The sequence below is a fragment of the Nymphalis io genome, chromosome 13 (genome assembly GCF_905147045.1).
Source record: "Nymphalis io chromosome 13, ilAglIoxx1.1, whole genome shotgun sequence".
Taxonomy (NCBI): domain Eukaryota; kingdom Metazoa; phylum Arthropoda; class Insecta; order Lepidoptera; family Nymphalidae; genus Nymphalis; species Nymphalis io.
The window spans coordinates 7,966,720-7,984,135 of NC_065900.1; the positions used below are offsets into that span (position 1 = coordinate 7,966,720).

At 29.9% G+C, this 17,416-nt stretch overlaps 3 protein-coding genes across 3 annotated transcripts; 1 reads left to right on the forward strand and 2 right to left on the reverse strand.

The window, feature by feature from the left end:
* Positions 1–157: 157 nt before the first annotated feature.
* On the reverse strand, positions 158–6,829 carry LOC126772629 (uncharacterized). Its single transcript, XM_050493021.1, has 9 exons — positions 6,466–6,829; positions 6,053–6,300; positions 5,679–5,778; positions 4,552–4,682; positions 4,249–4,359; positions 3,417–3,744; positions 3,025–3,102; positions 1,466–1,614; positions 158–683 (listed from the first exon to the last, which is right to left on the reverse strand). Exons 1-9 carry the CDS (start codon positions 6,527–6,529, stop codon positions 597–599), a joined length of 1,296 nt encoding a protein of 431 aa, XP_050348978.1. The 5' UTR covers positions 6,530–6,829; the 3' UTR covers positions 158–596.
* A 233-nt stretch (positions 6,830–7,062) lies between these two features.
* On the reverse strand, positions 7,063–9,498 carry LOC126772633 (uncharacterized). Its single transcript, XM_050493025.1, has 4 exons — positions 9,406–9,498; positions 9,082–9,331; positions 7,758–7,958; positions 7,063–7,356 (listed from the first exon to the last, which is right to left on the reverse strand). The coding sequence occupies exons 1-4, from the start codon at positions 9,445–9,447 to the stop codon at positions 7,088–7,090; spliced, it is 762 nt and encodes a 253-aa protein (XP_050348982.1). The 5' UTR covers positions 9,448–9,498; the 3' UTR covers positions 7,063–7,087.
* A 2,326-nt stretch (positions 9,499–11,824) lies between these two features.
* LOC126772630 (programmed cell death protein 2-like) lies at positions 11,825–17,204 on the forward strand. The gene is made up of 8 exons (XM_050493022.1): positions 11,825–12,044; positions 12,199–12,365; positions 12,550–12,729; positions 13,180–13,289; positions 13,940–14,064; positions 14,409–14,562; positions 14,690–14,834; positions 15,371–17,204. Exons 1-8 carry the CDS (start codon positions 11,937–11,939, stop codon positions 15,657–15,659), a joined length of 1,278 nt encoding a protein of 425 aa, XP_050348979.1. The 5' UTR covers positions 11,825–11,936; the 3' UTR covers positions 15,660–17,204.
* The last annotated feature ends 212 nt before the right edge of the window (positions 17,205–17,416 follow it).

A 17,416-nucleotide genomic window follows, 5' to 3' on the forward strand; every position in this document is an offset into this window, starting at 1 on the left:
AATAATCATAAATACTTGATAAATTTATAATGTAATTTAAATAGATCATTGTAAATTACGTTTTGAGAAGCCAAATAAAAATTTATTTTAACTTTAAAATAATTATAATTCTTAATTTATCTATTTACTGTACATTTAAATCAATATTAATAAAATATACATATTCAAATTCATTTTTATAATAATAGATTTGTAAAATAAACAATTTTAAATACTCTTATCCGATACATTGATTGCATTAAATACTATTAACTATTCGAATCTACAACGTTCGTTTAGGTGCTCTTCAGGACTAAGTATACTATGCATTATAATTTAGAGAATTATATTTCGGACCATAAAATTTGAAGGAAAAAACTACATCATTATTTTCCGGAAAATAAACATATTGGTGCTTCAAAAACAATGATTATGTAATTGTTCAATTATTATTAATGTAAATAAATATTGTTTCTTTTTTATATCGGTTATTATGTATAGAATTATACGTGTCTTAAAAATATACTTGCCGTTTTTCTAACTCCTTATACGTAACTATATTTTTATATAAATATCTATTGATATAAAAACATTAATCAGTCTTACAATACACGTAACTACCAATTGAAGTTCAGATTGATGTAGGTGTCGTCCATCATATACTGTAATATTTGTTCCATTGCTTCAGGATTGTCTTCCGGAACCTATTAAATGTAAATTAATCAACATAAGTGTTTCATACAACGACAAAGTCTAAACGATTATATATGTATTTTTTCTAAAACAATTTAGTAAATGACTCTATTTTATTACAATAATTACAATATCAGCAATAAGCACCTTATATATGTGTATGTAGTTAACGCCAATAGCGCAATAGTTTACAGGTGGTCTAGTGATGTAAAAGTCGTAGGTTCGATCCTGATCCCTTGGCTTAATTGTGGGGGTAAGTAAAAGTATAAGTAATTTCTGAATACCAGCGTTCCTTTTATTCTATTTAAATAACTATAATTTCCACATTTTTTTAACCCTGGAAAACGTATTACGCGTTTATACCACGGGAACCGTGGGGGGGGGTGTATATGTAAGGCTCGCCGGTGTCCAAGCGCCGAGTGCGCCCCGAACATTGTAATATCCACAAGTAAAACCAGTGATGGTTTTCGCCTTAAAGAAGAGCGCCACGGGACCGCTTGCGCATGCTACAGTACTGTGAACCCCTAGAACTGTAATTTCCCCTACTTTAACTTGTTAAATGAAGGAACATAAAATTAATAAACACTAGACTAGACAAAATGACCACTAATAATAATCATATATAAATACATGTATTTACCTACAAACAAAAGTCTACTAGATTACTCGATTAGCAAAAATTCGAATTTTTAAACTTCTTCTAAACGTCTCTACGTTTGTTAAACGTTCGAATTATTGAAAATTGAAAACCAAGTAATCAATTACTAAAACATACAAAGTGTTTTCTACTCACCCAATGACCTGAGCCAAAAACTGACCAAAAGCTGAGCTGTTTTGCTACTTTAAAAAACCCATTTCTATTTCCTCGAATAGGTACACGCTTTGCATTCATGAACTCTTGAGCGCCGTGCCATCTTAACGCATGCACCCAATTTGTAGCACCTCAACAAAATAAACAAATGTAAAAATAATAACTATTAGCTAAACTAGTTAGATATTGTTTCATTATACCTACTTTAGAAATGCTATTAAAATTCTTAACATCTTTATTATAAGTATGTTTATTTTTACTATGTATATATCACTATGTAAAAATAAGTTAATTTTAGTTTTTTCTTACCACTAAATAGATATAACTTATTATTCAGGAAACTGTATATACTCGTATAATAATGTATAATACTTATATTAAAGTTGCACTTATATTAAAGTACTACACTTTACATATTTTTATTTTATTATTTTACTAAAATAAATAAAATAATGTATTAATGCAACAAAGCCTAAAATAGTGAAACTCAGTACTGCAGTTAAATCGTTTATATTATTGGTAGTTTTATTTATATAGATTGATAGACCTTAATTGTCAAACATTTGCCTTTTATTTCTTTCTGTGGTAATAATTTTCATAGGCACCGAATTAGTCATTACAAGACATATAATATCGTTATTTCATACATCACTTGAAGCATTACTTCTACTTACATTCGAAGCGTAAAGAGAAAAAACATATTACGTAATATTCAGAATATGCGTAATTTCAAAGAATCAAATATTTCCAAAGAAGTGGTTTCTCTCCTTTTAAGTGCGGTATAAGAGTTAATTTGACTCAATGACTCAAACACAAGAAATGGCCTGGTTTCCATGGTCATAAACTTAAACAAACGATGGACGTTAATGTAACAAAGTATAATATTTTAAACGTAATTGTGTTTTCCATGTCGTAACTTAATCGTAGCTATATTATTTTTCCTTTTATTTCAAGCTCTACGTCACACAAAAAGTAAAATGAAGTAATAATTTGGAATTCACCGGTCAATTAGGATAATTCCCAATCTATACCTACTTATAAAATCGTTAGTCCTAACGTGTAAATGGTAAACTTATGTTTTTTTTTTTCTAGATTAGGAAGGCGGACGAACATATGGGCCACCTTATGATAAGTGGTCACCAACGCCCATAAACATTGGCATTATAAGAAATGTTAACCATTACATTTACATCACCAATGTGTCACCAACCTTGGGAACTAAGATGTTATGTCCCTTGTGCCTGTAATAACACTGGCTCACTCACCCTTCAAACCGGAACACAACAATACCAAGTACTGCTGTTTTGCGGTACAATATCTGATGAGTGGGTGGTACCTACCCAGACAAGCTTGCACAATGCTCTACCACCAGTAAATGTTGTTCTTAATTTTTATACAGTATAGAATAATACGTCATTGGGACTAGACGCTTAGTATGACAATTCTATATCTGAAAATTATGTAATAAAAATAAGGGTTTCTAACATCCATGATGTTACACATGCACATTGCACACATCCGCACAGTATTCGGATACATACCAGCAAGTGGAGTAACAACGTCCAAATTTCCATTGTATATAGCAATTTTGAGATTTGTATGATTCAGGAGTGTTTCTACTGGAAAATAATCAATTATTTTTTATTATTATTATGATCTCATATTAAGATCTATTAAAATGTAATAGATATTTTTGTAATAATAAATATGACCTGAATTACATATTTTAAGCGAATCATAAATAAAGACACATCAAATGTCGTAATCCAATCTACAGTTTAATATTTTATTATATCAATTTTAACTAAAATATTAACGAATCATTTGCTATATTATTTTAAAATTACTGTTTTATACTACAAACTTACATAAATAAAATTACAAATATTAATTAAAAATATAGTCCATATTATCTATCAAATACATAACTTACAGAATTTAGTTGACGGAACCAAAAAGCTATCATTCAAACTTTGGAACACGTCATCCGAAATATAATTCCACACAAAAGTCTGATTGACTTCCAACAACGTTGGTTTTACATATTTGTTAACTTTCGTTACTAACTCGTCTAAGGCTCTATATGGACTCGGTTGGTTGATATTGTTGAAGTTAATCTCCATCCCAGCTTCGACATTCAAAATATTAAACATCAGGGCATCCAGTTTTCCAGCGGTAATGTACTCTCTTTTCTCTATTAAGTAACTCATTTTTTTTGCTATCTTCATTGTTTTTGCATATGTGTGTAGATCTATAACGCCCTTAAATGTATAAATTTTAAATCTTTATAATTTACTTCTAATACGTCAATCCATAATAATAAATCGATGAAATTATATTTTTATACTGTGTACCTACCTACGGAACCCAAACTTGTATGCTTAATGGTGCTTTTATAATCCATTTTGTTGTAATGAGCAATTAGTATATTATAATTTATGTAAAAAAAGGATTTTATGTAATTAAACACGTAACACGTGCAAGGAATATTCAGTGTTTTTATTTATTCGACACGACATTTGAAGCCCCTATCCTCGGAATTTACAGTCTTACAATCTAGCTACGAAGCCAATGAGGCAGCTCTATTTGTAATAAAAACAAACCTCTCCTCTATGTGTAATAAAGAAAATATAAAGCATACTACAAATATAATCAAAACAAAACACATTAGTCTCAGACATTTCTAAATTAGACATTATGGTATTTTGCAATATAGGTCAAATATGCTAAATAAAATAAAATATGTAACTATCTGTAGTACTGACCATATTATATAGAAACTCTGGCTGCACTAAGGAACTCTGTTTCGGGTCGACCCATCCACTTCCAATTCCAATACCCCTAAAATTCATCTTCAAACGCTTATTTTTTATTGCCTGTAATAAAAACTTTTTTGTACTATTATTGAAAAAAAAAATCTTTTAAATTTAAGTGTGTTACTACAAAACTTGATAATAATAAAATCAAATTTGATACATACAAAATATTTGCCTCATCGAAAAAAACATCTTAACCTCAAGTTTAAATGAAGAATTCTTAATAGAGTATGAAATGAAAATATTACGTACCGTCTGTAAATAATAACCCAATCTTGGACATAATTTGCCTCCATAACTCTGACCAAATAGATAGGTTGGTGTCTTACGGAACTCTTTATGTTTTTTAAAAAAATCTTTTATTACTCTTAAGAGATCTTTTGCTGAAAATTAAAACTACTTATAAAAGCTATTATTAAAATTATAAAAATATTTATATATAATCGTCGTATTTCTTATGAGTAAATTAAAAGTAATAAAAATGTCACTTCTTTCACACTAATAACCAAATTTCTCACGTATTTCATTTCTATACAATAGCAATATTTCCAGTATTCCTATTGTACATTTTTACAATGGTGTCTACATCGAGGCTACTAAATAACAAGCCAAAACATTTGATATGCAAACAATACATCATAATTATGCAATTAAGTGCATGATTATTTTACTGATGTATTTAATAGTACCTTATATTAAAATAACGTTACGTTAAGTATATTTGACAGGCCGGCTGGCGTGGTTGGTAGATATGCCTTTCACGCCGAAGGTTGTAGGTTCGATTCCCACCCAGGACAGACATTTGTTTGCATGAACATGTATATTTATCCTGAGTCTGGGTGTAATTATCTGTATAACTATGTATTTACAAAAGAAAAATAGTATATGTAGTATATCAGTTGTCTGGTTTCCATAGTACAAGCTCTACTTAGATTGGGATCGGGATGGCCATGTGTGAATAATGTCTCAGGATATTATTATCATTCATAAGTAATATACCTATCTTTTATTACATAATACATAGTTTTAATACATTATTTAAGGCCGTTGCAAGATTTTTATTTCATGAAAACTTAAACTAAGGTAATTTACTATACATTTTTGTCAAACTCTAAGACTAATAGGTAATATAAATTAAGTAACTTAAAAGTGGGTGTCTGTATGTTACCTCACCAAAACTAAACCTTCTACGGTAATTGAAATTTGACAGTTAGCCTGGGCCTTTGATAAGGACATTTAATAACTATAAACTTGACGCAGACGAAGACTCGGGAAATAGCTAGTACTTAATGATGATGCGAAATATATAATCTATATATATTGCCAATAAAATCAGGAAAAACATATCGCTAAATATATAAATGTAAGGAAATACTAACCTGCATCCTTATCTGTCTTTACAAGTAACGATTTATTCACCACGTAACTAAACCCAGTACCGACTGGATGATCTATTAGCAATAAGTTTCTTCCATTTACCTTAAAAATAAAATTGTATAATAAATAAATAATACTTAAACATAAACTGTTATCCATGTTGCAAAGTTTTGTCAAATCAATCCATAAAATATACTTAACATTTTAAGTTGATAAATAAACCTACTAAATTGTTGACAAACGTAATGCCTTCTTTTTAATTATTCTAAGATCGGGTCTTATATATAATCTAATATAATACGAACAAAATAAATTAAGAAACACTAAAAGTATGTACCTCTAAATATATTTTTAACGGATAAGTAAACTTACCTACCCATGTATGGTTTCGAGGTCTCATATCCATAGTTAGCGGTCCAATTTCAGCGAAATTAGCTATTCCAGTAGCCGCAAGCCCTGGTCCGCCCTGAATCCATATAATCAGTGGCTTTTGGTAAGCGTCAACTATGCTACCATCGGCGTAATAAAACCAATAAAAAAGATGCGCACCGGGACGAACTTCAACATATTTATGTATACTTTTCCAAGACTTATTCCGGAGAACTTCTAAGTATGGATTTTGTCCTAAAATAACTTATGTAGGTAGTATTATACTATAATTACTACAAATAAATTAATACTATGAAAAAATAAACAAATAATAATTCAGGTACAAATACTTCACACGCGACATTAATGGCTACAATTTAAAATAAAATTAAACTAATGAAGAAACTTTACAAATCTTACCTTCACATTTCATTTGCTTCAAAGAAAACAGTAGCGTGAAAAAATAAGTAGAAAATAAATTCATTTTATATATTATATTAAATTCACTTTGCAATCGCTAATAGCACAATAACCGAATTCACATGTGTCCTTTGGAGTCGCTCCAAATCATTTAAACGCATGTCTAGTAAAACACCATACGCTGATGTCATCACATATTCAATTAAATGTGTAAATTAGATTTAACGAACGAAAAATATGTCCATATATCCAGAAGCTCATTAAACTAATGTTTGTCACGCGCTACCTATTACAGGACAAATATACGTAGGTGGATATCCCATTCACAATTATTCACTTCACTTTTCAACATTTTATTGTCGTCCGTTAAACGTTTTAGTTTTTTATATTATAATTATAAATACAGAGGAACATGAGGAGACACCACAATGTAATTCTTTAGTTACGGATAAAAGCGCGAGGTTTCAATAGTAAACATCAACTGCCAAGGCTATGGAATCTAGGTGGAGCACGAACGAATGACGACACAAAAGAAACAAAAGGTCTTTACACCTTTCACATAATCTAATATTAAGCTTAATATATAAATAAAATAAATTTAATTTAAATTTTATATATTTGATTAAAGCAGCAAATCGATAAAAGATCTTATTATTCCACCGTCAGCGTTCCTCGGTCTGTGAGACTTGTTATTCATATAGGATTGCGTACTCGTTCGTATATGACTATGATTTATAATGTTTAATTTTTTATGTGTCGTTGACTCTAAATGATGTCTCGTAGGCTTAACTTGGGGTAATCCCACTACATGACCGATCGGAGCCCCAACCAAACCAGGACGATACGTCATGTGCGGCTCATGCCCGTCTTCATGAACCGGCTTTACGTAATCTGCAAAAAATATTATGATTTGAAATTGCCGTGGTAGTTTTAACATTTTACTAAGTCTGCTACTTAAGCCTCTCTTGTTTGTTGATATAAAATTATATATTAACCTTTGTTTTCAAAAAATATACTCGACCCTAATAAAATATAAGTTCTTATCGTTTCAAAGTTCCATTGCGATATATATTTACAAAGTTATGTCACGTTACATTTATATATCTAAATATAGACAACTTTTATATGTTAACTTTTAATATAATATTACAAATTTCAAGCAACTATAAACTAAGATATACCTTGAAAGTTTCAGTTCCGGTATTATAAATACACTATGACCAGGTCAGAGAATATTAATATATCCGGATACCTTTTGTTAGTTACAGAACTCATAATAAATATACAAAAACCTGTAGGTTCCAGTGGTTTTGGCTGCCTATATGGGTTGTGTCCAAAATATCCTCCAGCTGGAGGACGGGTAGGTCTTTGGGAAGGTATTGTAGGTCTATTAACACCATGATTAAAACCAAACAGTTGTTGATTAAACAAGTGTTGTGAGCCGTGCAAACGATTGCTTTTGTGTCCTTGTCTCCTTAATGAATGTGGCGTGACTGTACAAATAAAATAATAACGCATTATTAAGTTATTCTCACGGGTATTGATAAATTACTCAAATAAGTGCTTTAATTACTCTAATTTGAGAGCTGGAATTACAATGGATCAAAATACATTTTGCTAAATGAAACAAAAGTTGCTTCCGCTTTAATATTTAGTTAAAATTACCTTTAATTTTCTTAAATTAATTATCTTTCCTATTAAGATATATCAAATTTTATTTTAATTTTAAAATTGTTTGAATTGTCTAATCACATTGTTTTAAAATCATTCAAAATTTAACGGTAAGAAAACTTAATTAAATATTATGAGTCGTAATCTTGCAAAATGTGTAAATGAAATAAATTATTGCGATCTAGTAACTAATGTATAGTTTAAAAGTATCAAGCAACGAAAAAAATTGTACATATATATGATAAAATAAAATATACCTACTACATATTTGTATGATAACAACTGCACAATAATTGGCTTACAATAACTTAAACGATATGGTATATCGAGCAAAATATTCTCATAACCTTGTGTAAATAAATTCCGATAAGTTTAATTGTAATTTCAAAATTTTAATAAAGTACATTTTTTGGAATGTATAATTAAAAAATAGTTAGAGAGCAGAGAAAAAGGCTTTTACGATCTTTATAATTCCAAATCTTTATAGACTTACAAAAATAAAACATTTTACTTTAATTTAATTTTTTACCTTAACTTTTTATTACTTAAAATGTATATACACACTGGAGTGAGTACTGTATTTGTCGCCAGTTCTTCTTAATTAAAATCTACATTCTGAACCAGTGTTTGCTTTATCTTTATTGTAATCTTGTATTATTTATATATTAATTTCATGATAAAATTTCGTTTGAAAATCGATAACCCTTAAATAAATAATTATTCTCAAGATTATAATATGTAGCGAAAGTAATATTATTTCTTTTACGTAATTGAAACACCTCACTAAAAGATCTTCACACAAAGTTTCATTACAAAATTCTTGAATTAAACAGACGGACAAGATGTAATTCCTAAATGACTTTATTAAAAAAAACATGAATCACTAAATAATAAGTGTTGATAAACTACATAAACATTAAAAAAACACTATTCAAAAAAAGATACCTGAACTAAGATCATTTTCATCATAATCTTCGATTTCACCACAATCAACGGGATCGTCTTCTTGAGGTTTTTCCTGGAGACTGCTAGACGCATCATACAAGTTATCAGGCTTTAACAAATTGTAAAATTCGCCGAAGGTTCGAGAGTTACTGTTTTCATAACGAGCAACCCTTCTATGAGGAGCGATTTTATTTGTAGGACATAATGGGTTCACTGTCACTGCTTTTATTTGTACAGGAAAACTTATTACCTGTACAAAAATTCGAAAATCAATTTTCACTGGAAAAAATACTATTACATTAATTCAATAAGTATTTCGCTTACAAAAATCAGTCCCGCCATTAAAAAATTCAAAGCTTTCAACATTTTCTGGTAGGTATATTTATAACAACTACACCAACAAATACGTTTGCTTAATGCGAGTGTCCTGTTATTATCTGAACGTAAAGTTATAAAGTATCTCTTACTAAAGCTCGAGGTCTCCCACGCGCCCGAAATGAATGTGTATATCCTTGGGCAATGACCGCTTCTTATACGACAAATGACCAAATGAAACCAAGCTGACCTAAACAGAAAACTTCTAATTAATTATCATAAAATTAACACTAAATATATTATTTATATAATATATCTAACCGGCATGCACAGCAAAGCCTCTTCAAGCGATTTTTACTCTCTTTTTTCCCTACGACTAAAAATTAATTTTATTTTCCAGTATCTTGATTACATAAATTGATCTAAGCTTTTAACCAACGAAAAGTTTCAATGTGAAATTTAATATAAATAGTACAAGTATTTATTAAATAAACTAAAAAGGTTGTTTTCGTAATTTATCTTTAAATTCAAAATAACGTGGGACTTAAATTTGGTAGCATCCTAAAATGAATGTTAAAAGAGTATTACCTAATGTGCATTATTTAGAGAAGATTGCATAATTACCATTCGTCTAATTTAGGCTATACTGGTTTAGCTGCTATATTAATAAAGTTGAACGTAATTCCTAAGCTTTACTTTCCTCGGACGCTAAAGGTTCAATTATATTCTGTAATGAATATTTGTAATTATACTGGTTGGCGAGTTGGTGTAGGTACCTATTTCCATGGTGTGTTGGTCTACTACTTACTCCGTTAAAAAGTTCCAATGGTGAACGGATTGTAGCAATTTTAGAAAGTAATGATTAGAACAGCAGTATTTGAACCCATGACGGATAGAATTCGGGCAAGTACCACTGAGTTTTCAGGCAACTACACAGATTACCATGATGACAACTGCACGTGGTGGTTTAAATTACATACCCACATATATTATAGACACCAAACCGCACTATATAATACTTTAAATAAAGGTGGCAGCAAAAAATAATGAGATTATTGTACAGTCATGATCAAGTAATATATAAGGGACATTTAATTGCCTTATTCTAGTGGCTAGCTTGTAAAGCTACGGGTTCCAATTTCCTGGATTTAAATCCCAAGTGAAGCCAATAAAAAAGTGTTGACACTCCGAACCTCGAAAACACGCAAAGCCGATGGTCCTTCTCGTGAACTCTATTTTTCTACTGTATTGTCATTGGAAAATTATAGAGTCAACTACAATTAGAATTTATAGAAACATCTGTATGCAAATCAACGAATATTGATTCCGCTCTTTTTTATCATTTTTATATAAGTACTTGTATTGTATAATAAGATTTATCTAATAATGTTTTTAAATACCATTTTTTATTTATTAATAGAAAAAGTTAATATTTCTGGAGTTATCTAATTATACATCTTAGAAATGTAAACTTAGCCCAGGTAGGATCAACTAAGTTGAGTCGGAAACTTAGTGTTCTAAGTTAAAGAAACAGCACATTGCAATGATGAAATGAGTTATACTTGTAATATTGACAGCTTCCTGTGAAATTTTACTATGTTTTTTTTTTTTTTTTATAGAATAGGAAGGTGGACGAGCATATGGACCACCTGATGGTAAGTGGTCACCAAACGCTCTTAGACATTGGCATTGTAAGAAATGTCAACCATCGCTTATAGCCAATGCGCCACCAACCTTGGGAACTAAGATTTTATGTCCCTTGTGCCTGTAATTATGTGCAAGCGAACTACTTCTGTATAGAGTAATGGATAAGCTAACAATTACTAGTAATGACACAGTTAACAGTAGGTAGGCTATTGTCATATTTATAATGCATTATGCTATGGACAAGTATTTAAATCTTTATTGTTGGTTTATAAGTTAATTTGAAAAAAAAGTCCGTGATTTTGAAATTTTTTAACATTTAGCAATAAAATCTAATCAAAAATATTAAGATGAAACCATAGACAATTTATTAATTTTTTATGAAATAAAATATGACATTTTCCTAATAATATAAAAATGCTGTAATATGTCTTTTATTTTTCATGATTTTTTTATGTTCTGTTGAGTCCAAAATCGTGGTTGATGATTATATATTGTTATCGAAATCATTAAACATCAATCTGATTATATTTTGCTCAAGTCTGCATGGAGTCACTTGCACGGTCCACTCTCCTAATGAGAGAAATATCAGGAGCCTTATGGCACCACCGTCACTTTAATCGTTCAACATAATTAACAAGCAAAACAATCCATATTCATGATGCTCCACGAGAAGGTGATTCCTCGGCTGAAAAAGCTGGCACATTGTGTACTGAAGGCCTTTTAGTCATATGTCAACTTCAAATGCAAGTGACAATTGTCTAATGTCAAATTGCCAATTGATCACGGTTAACGTGAACAATTTCCACAAAAATCAATTGAGTATTGTTTGAATGTGCGAAAAGTGAAACATGAATGCATACTACGCTGAATTATAAGAAATAATTTATAGTAAAATGGCGAAAAGCCAATGCAAAGTCTACCTTGGTTACGAAGAAGAAATAATCAATGAAAAGAATAAATTGCTGTTAAGCTATACAACTAATAAAATTGGTGGACTGCCTGTAAGAATACTTTTTTTAAATAAATATAAGCAATAATTTATACTACAATCTACTTTAAAAGTGAATTTACTTAAATATTTAATAATATATTAGAAAGAAATGTATTCAAATAGCATTTACAGTATTAGGTACTTGAAGAGCCTTTATTTTTCAGAATTGGCCCCCGTTAGAAAACATTCAGTTTTCTACTAAATGTCCATTGTGCAATTTACACAGGCTTTTAGTAGTTCAATGCTATGCCCCCTTAGAAGACTCAGTTTATCATCGTACATTATATGTATTTGCCTGTATAAATCCTTCTTGTTGGACTCAATCTGAAAGGTAACCCATTAAAAGGAAATGGGAAAGTTTTATATTTTTTAATATCAAATTTCCAAAGTAATGTTTTGGACATCCTTACCATTTTTTTTGGAATGACAGTATTGAATCTGCAAATTGAGGTTTTTTAGTACTGTGGAAAAAATAAAATTCATTTTAAATTAACATTTATTTTCTAATTTTTTAGCTGGATTTGTGTACGAAGTCAGTTTCAAGATATACCAAGTAAGACCAGTACAGTTGTAATTATGCCAAACGCTGAAACAAACTTAAGCTGGTGCAGGGGCTCTGATGATTGGGACGAAAATGATAATGGTGACTCATCAAACGGAAATGTTATGAATATTGATAATAATGGCATTCAAAGGTGAAACAACATAAATTACTTTTTTTTATATAACTATATATATATATATATATATATATAGTAAATTAAAATGTAAAGAAAAAAAATATTATTATGAACTTTATAAGTTGTAATGAAGTTATGGTAAGTGTTGACCACCATAGATTTTAGAACAACTATATAATGAGCCATTGCTTTGCCCACCATGGGAACTTATAGCTATTAATGCATCATTATTTACTATTTCACTGATTAGTGCAACTAAGACAGTAATACAAGGTTCTGATGTTTGGCAGGAGAATAACTGCCATGATGATTGAACAGTACATCTAGACAGACAGGTTTACCTGAGCTCTATCATCAGTATGATTATGTATCCCAATATGTAGAATAATTTAAAAATATTATTTCCATTATACATAATAAAACTAATGTATAACTTTATCATTTTTCTTGTTCTTACATTTACAGACATTCTGATGAGGAAGATGAAAGCAATTCATTTGATTTGGAAATAGTTGAACATGCTCTCGAAAATTTGCAAGTTGATTCAAATAATGCTAATATGTCTCCAGTTCAAGGTAATTATTTAAAACTAGCGGCCCACTCCGACTTCCTCCTGCTTGAACAATTATCTATCTTAGTTGATATTTATATATTACTGCAACTTTTGTTGGGATTTCTAATTATTTTAAAAATGCAGTTTTCTGTAAATTAAAGAATTTTTGAAATCAGTTTAGTTGTTGTTGAGTATATCCAACATATACAAGTTACAAATAACTAAAAGGATTTATGGGTAATTTTAAGTAATTTTAACATATTTTTATGTATCCCCATAGAAGTTATTAATGAAGAATGTTAGAAGTATTTCTAACATTGCTAATGTACTGCAGTGATAGGATTATTATATAAAATTAAATTATATATGTATATATATTTATTATATATGTATCTCATATACACTTAAATTTTGTATTTAGGTTAGGTTTAACTTTTTAAAAATTTATCAAATTTTTTTTTGTGTTTTTCAAAATATTTTAAAAAATTCTTAAGCCAATCGAACCTCGGATCCCAGGTACTTGGTATTTATTATAATTTTATATATTATTTACCATTTATTAACCATACTTAAATTGCATATAGCTTTCAGATTTTTTATGCCAAATTTTTATATTTTGCTTCATCTATCAATTATATTGTAAGTATATTTCACTAACTACTGTAAGTTTAGGTGCTGTTGGTGAAGTAGCAGCCCCGGTACCGGCTGCTGAGCTTGAAGAGGAAGATGAATCAGGTCTTGTTATTGCAGAAACACCTACCATACCAATGAACAATATGGCATCTTTGTTTAACCAGGTTAGTCGAGACATTTAACGCTGTGTTAGGGCTGCGATTTTTTATAAATATCAATATAATATCAATATTAACAACGTTTTTATAAGCATAAAAAATTCCTTTAGTATTTAAAATGTTATTGTTACTATGTTTTGATTAAAAAATATTTATCATTTTTTTTTTTATATTTATCAGATTGAGATGTGGTGTGTGGACATATCAATACCAACATTCATAAAAGGATACTTTTCAACTTATTTCAATCTGAGTGTTAAAATATAATATATATATTTTTTAAACAAATGACTCATCGTCAACTTTATAATTTTGTTAATCAAATTAATGTTGATTTTGATTATTAACAGACAGCAGAACTACCAACTGACATTCGAAGTCGCCTTTTAAGTGGCCCACTGCAATTTGTTTCAAAATATATTTATGTAGAAGAAGAATGGAACAAGGCACAAAATGATGATGATAAAGTTACTGAATTACTCAACAAATACAAACGGGACAACGGTAAAAATCATTTAATGCGAATAAAAATAATTTAGAATATAATAATGAATATGTCCAAACGCTTTTTTGAATTCAGTCTTGTTTCCCTAACACATGACATACATACTAATTTATATTACTTTTATAGAAATAGAAGTTGGCAGTGTAGCAGATCGTGTAGCTTGCGCTCCCACTGAAGATGAAGCTTACGAAGATGCGACGCCTCTTCACGGTGACCGGCTATTCCACGCTTTTCTCACTCGTCTGCACGCACATCCGGGACAGATTCTACGGTATCTATAAAAAATAATAGTAATGTTATTTTGACCGAATATAAAACTCGACGGCCAATCACTCGACCAAACAAACGATTCGCTATCTTCGTAGGAGATATTATTCATATCGTTCTACACTCTCATTATCCAATGGAACGGTAATTCGGTATGTCCGAATATAGACCAATCACAAGACTAACGTGCAGGCTTTACATACTTCGCCACGGTAGCATGCGAAAGCGATCCCGTGGCGCTCATCGTTAAGACGGAAAGGGTATCGCTGGTTTTTTATTGGGTATTCCGAGGTTCGGGGCGCACTCGGCGCCTTGGACACCGGCGAGTCGCACATACCCTCCCACTGTTCCTGTGGGGGAAATGCGTAGTGCGTTTTTCCAGCGTCACCGAGAAACAGGATTATAAAAAGGCGAACTTCCTAATAAAATCTACACTGTATATTTAATTAACACAGTTTAGCGTGAAACATAATTTTTAATCAAATTTAGTTACTTAAAATAAATCTTGTAATTAAAACTTAAATAACGCTACATTTTCAGATACACCCGAGATGCTCCACCCCTCCTGGGAGCCCCATTACCAACATCAGAAAATGCATCGAATTCTCCATACAAGCCAAGTTTTTGTTTGCGCTGTGGTTCAAGACTCATCTGCGAACTTCAACTCGTTCCTGGTTTTGCAGATACTTTATGTATTTTTCCAAATAATATAACACTGTCACACTTACACTTCTTATCTGTCTTGATATTTACATGTTCCAAAAGTTGCTGGCAACAAAATGATAAATTGGTTGAAGAAATGGTCATATTACAGCCAGAAGTCATGTAAACATTAAAAAAAAAATCTCTCTTTATGCCAAACTTTAGTATAGGCATGTTCATTACAAGAATTTATGATACCTTAAATCATATAGACTGCTAAAATCATAGCCCTCCTTTGACTTTGCCGTAGTTGAAAAAATTAGACATAGGAGTAATTGTCTTATTTTATTTTGATGGATTATCTTTCAAAAATCTCTATAAATTATATTTAAATATGTATCATAACTTTACTATGCACAATATTACGTAGTAAACATTTAACGTCCTCAAGTTAAGCCTTATATTATTAGTGTTCCCTGTAAATTAACCTCTTGGTTTTTTTTATTTTTTTTTATTGTTAGTATAAAATTATACTGTTATTTTTTTACGAATTTCATCTGTGATTTTAATGTCTTATTATATATTACCTTATTATTGTAAAAAAATTATAGTTTTTTCTGTCTAATATGTGTAGAGGCGGCACTTGCCTTGGCTTAGTTTTTAACCTTTAGTGTTTATCTAAATACCAAAAATTAAACGGGGATGTATATTTTCGCTATTTGCCATATTTGAACCACAATTCGGGCAATAATGCAACTACACAAACACGCTACTCCAAGTGCAGTGCCGCTGATAAAAAGACGGAATGGTCTTACAACAAATATATTTACACATATAAAACATCTTTAAGAAGGTTTTATCTGATGGATAAGTGATGTAGCTATAACTAATGAATGTGAATGTAATGTAAAACATTGTTAATGCATTTAATAATATAACATTTTGTCCATAGATCTTAGGCTTAAAAAATATAGAAATATAATAGATATGCTAACAAACTTCAGCTTATTTTATGAACCAAAATTATACTTTAGTGAATAACGAAATTTTTAACATATTGTGCAAAACTGCTTACGATTAGAATTTTCGGACTACATGATACTATCATTTAAGCCCTTCCATTTATAAAAATATTCATAAGTAAAAAATTTGAAATACTTAAATAAATTAATATGATTAGACCTTTTTTTAATCATAATTACAAACATTATATTTAGTCAATTCTGAAGTTGCAGCAAATGACGTCACAGCAAAATGCTATAGTTATATACGGTACTATATATAGTTAAGTCAATGTTGCCGTTTTAGTTCTTTCTAGCAACATTATTTAAAAGGTGAACAGAAGGATAGGTTTATCTTTAAGGAGATTAATCAATTGAATCCTAATTTATTAGATTGATTTTCGGGAATTCCCGTGTTGTTTAAGGCCATATTAGTTATCTAGTAATTACCAATCAAATTGTATTTATTAAAATCTTTGTTTTGCTTGTTTGTTCTTTGGAGCTATTAAAATCTTATTCAATCCTTCGTATGCCGGAGCGTAGATATGCGCTCGAACGTTATCTCATAGTTCAATTATTTTTGTTTTACACTACACTAGAGAAACATATACCTAGCTCTTTTTTATCCATAGTAAATGATATATATTTGTCTTCCTCTCTCTTTTTTATTAGATTATCATTTCGACCAATCAGTGACGACGAATTGAATTCACGTTGCAAATTCGCGCGCCAACATCATTTTTTCGAATAGTCGCGGCCATATTTGTGAAAATTTCGTAAATTGCAACATGTTTTAAAGTGATTTTATTCATATTAACAAAGGTTCTCGCGTAAGTGTAGAATATATTTGTATATTCTATATATAAAATAACTTTTTGCACTTCTTCCGCAAATATTTTAGTTTAATTACAACTTATATTATTATTTTCTAAAAACTTATTAT

Excerpts from the sequence above, each read along its gene's own strand:
- LOC126772629 (XM_050493021.1), bottom strand. The coding sequence starts at position 6,529 with ATGAATTTATTTTCTACTTATTTTTTCACGCTACTGTTTTCTTTGAAG. Across the intron at positions 6,301-6,465 it reads GAAGCAAATGAAATGTGAAG|GACAAAATCCATACTTAGAA; the intron begins GTAAGATTTGTA and ends AAGTTATTTTAG. Across the intron at positions 4,360-4,551 it reads TGGGTTATTATTTACAGACG|GCAATAAAAAATAAGCGTTT; the intron begins GTACGTAATATT and ends TTTTTATTACAG.
- LOC126772633 (XM_050493025.1), bottom strand. The coding sequence starts at position 9,447 with ATGTTGAAAGCTTTGAATTTTTTAATGGCGGGACTGATTTTT. Across the intron at positions 9,332-9,405 it reads TAATGGCGGGACTGATTTTT|GTAATAAGTTTTCCTGTACA; the intron begins GTAAGCGAAATA and ends ATTTTTGTACAG. Across the intron at positions 7,959-9,081 it reads TGAAAATGATCTTAGTTCAG|TCACGCCACATTCATTAAGG; the intron begins GTATCTTTTTTT and ends TTATTTGTACAG.
- LOC126772630 (XM_050493022.1), top strand. The coding sequence starts at position 11,937 with ATGGCGAAAAGCCAATGCAAAGTCTACCTTGGTTACGAAGAAGAAATA. Across the intron at positions 12,045-12,198 it reads ATAAAATTGGTGGACTGCCT|AATTGGCCCCCGTTAGAAAA; the intron begins GTAAGAATACTT and ends TTTATTTTTCAG. Across the intron at positions 14,563-14,689 it reads CAAATACAAACGGGACAACG|AAATAGAAGTTGGCAGTGTA; the intron begins GTAAAAATCATT and ends TTACTTTTATAG.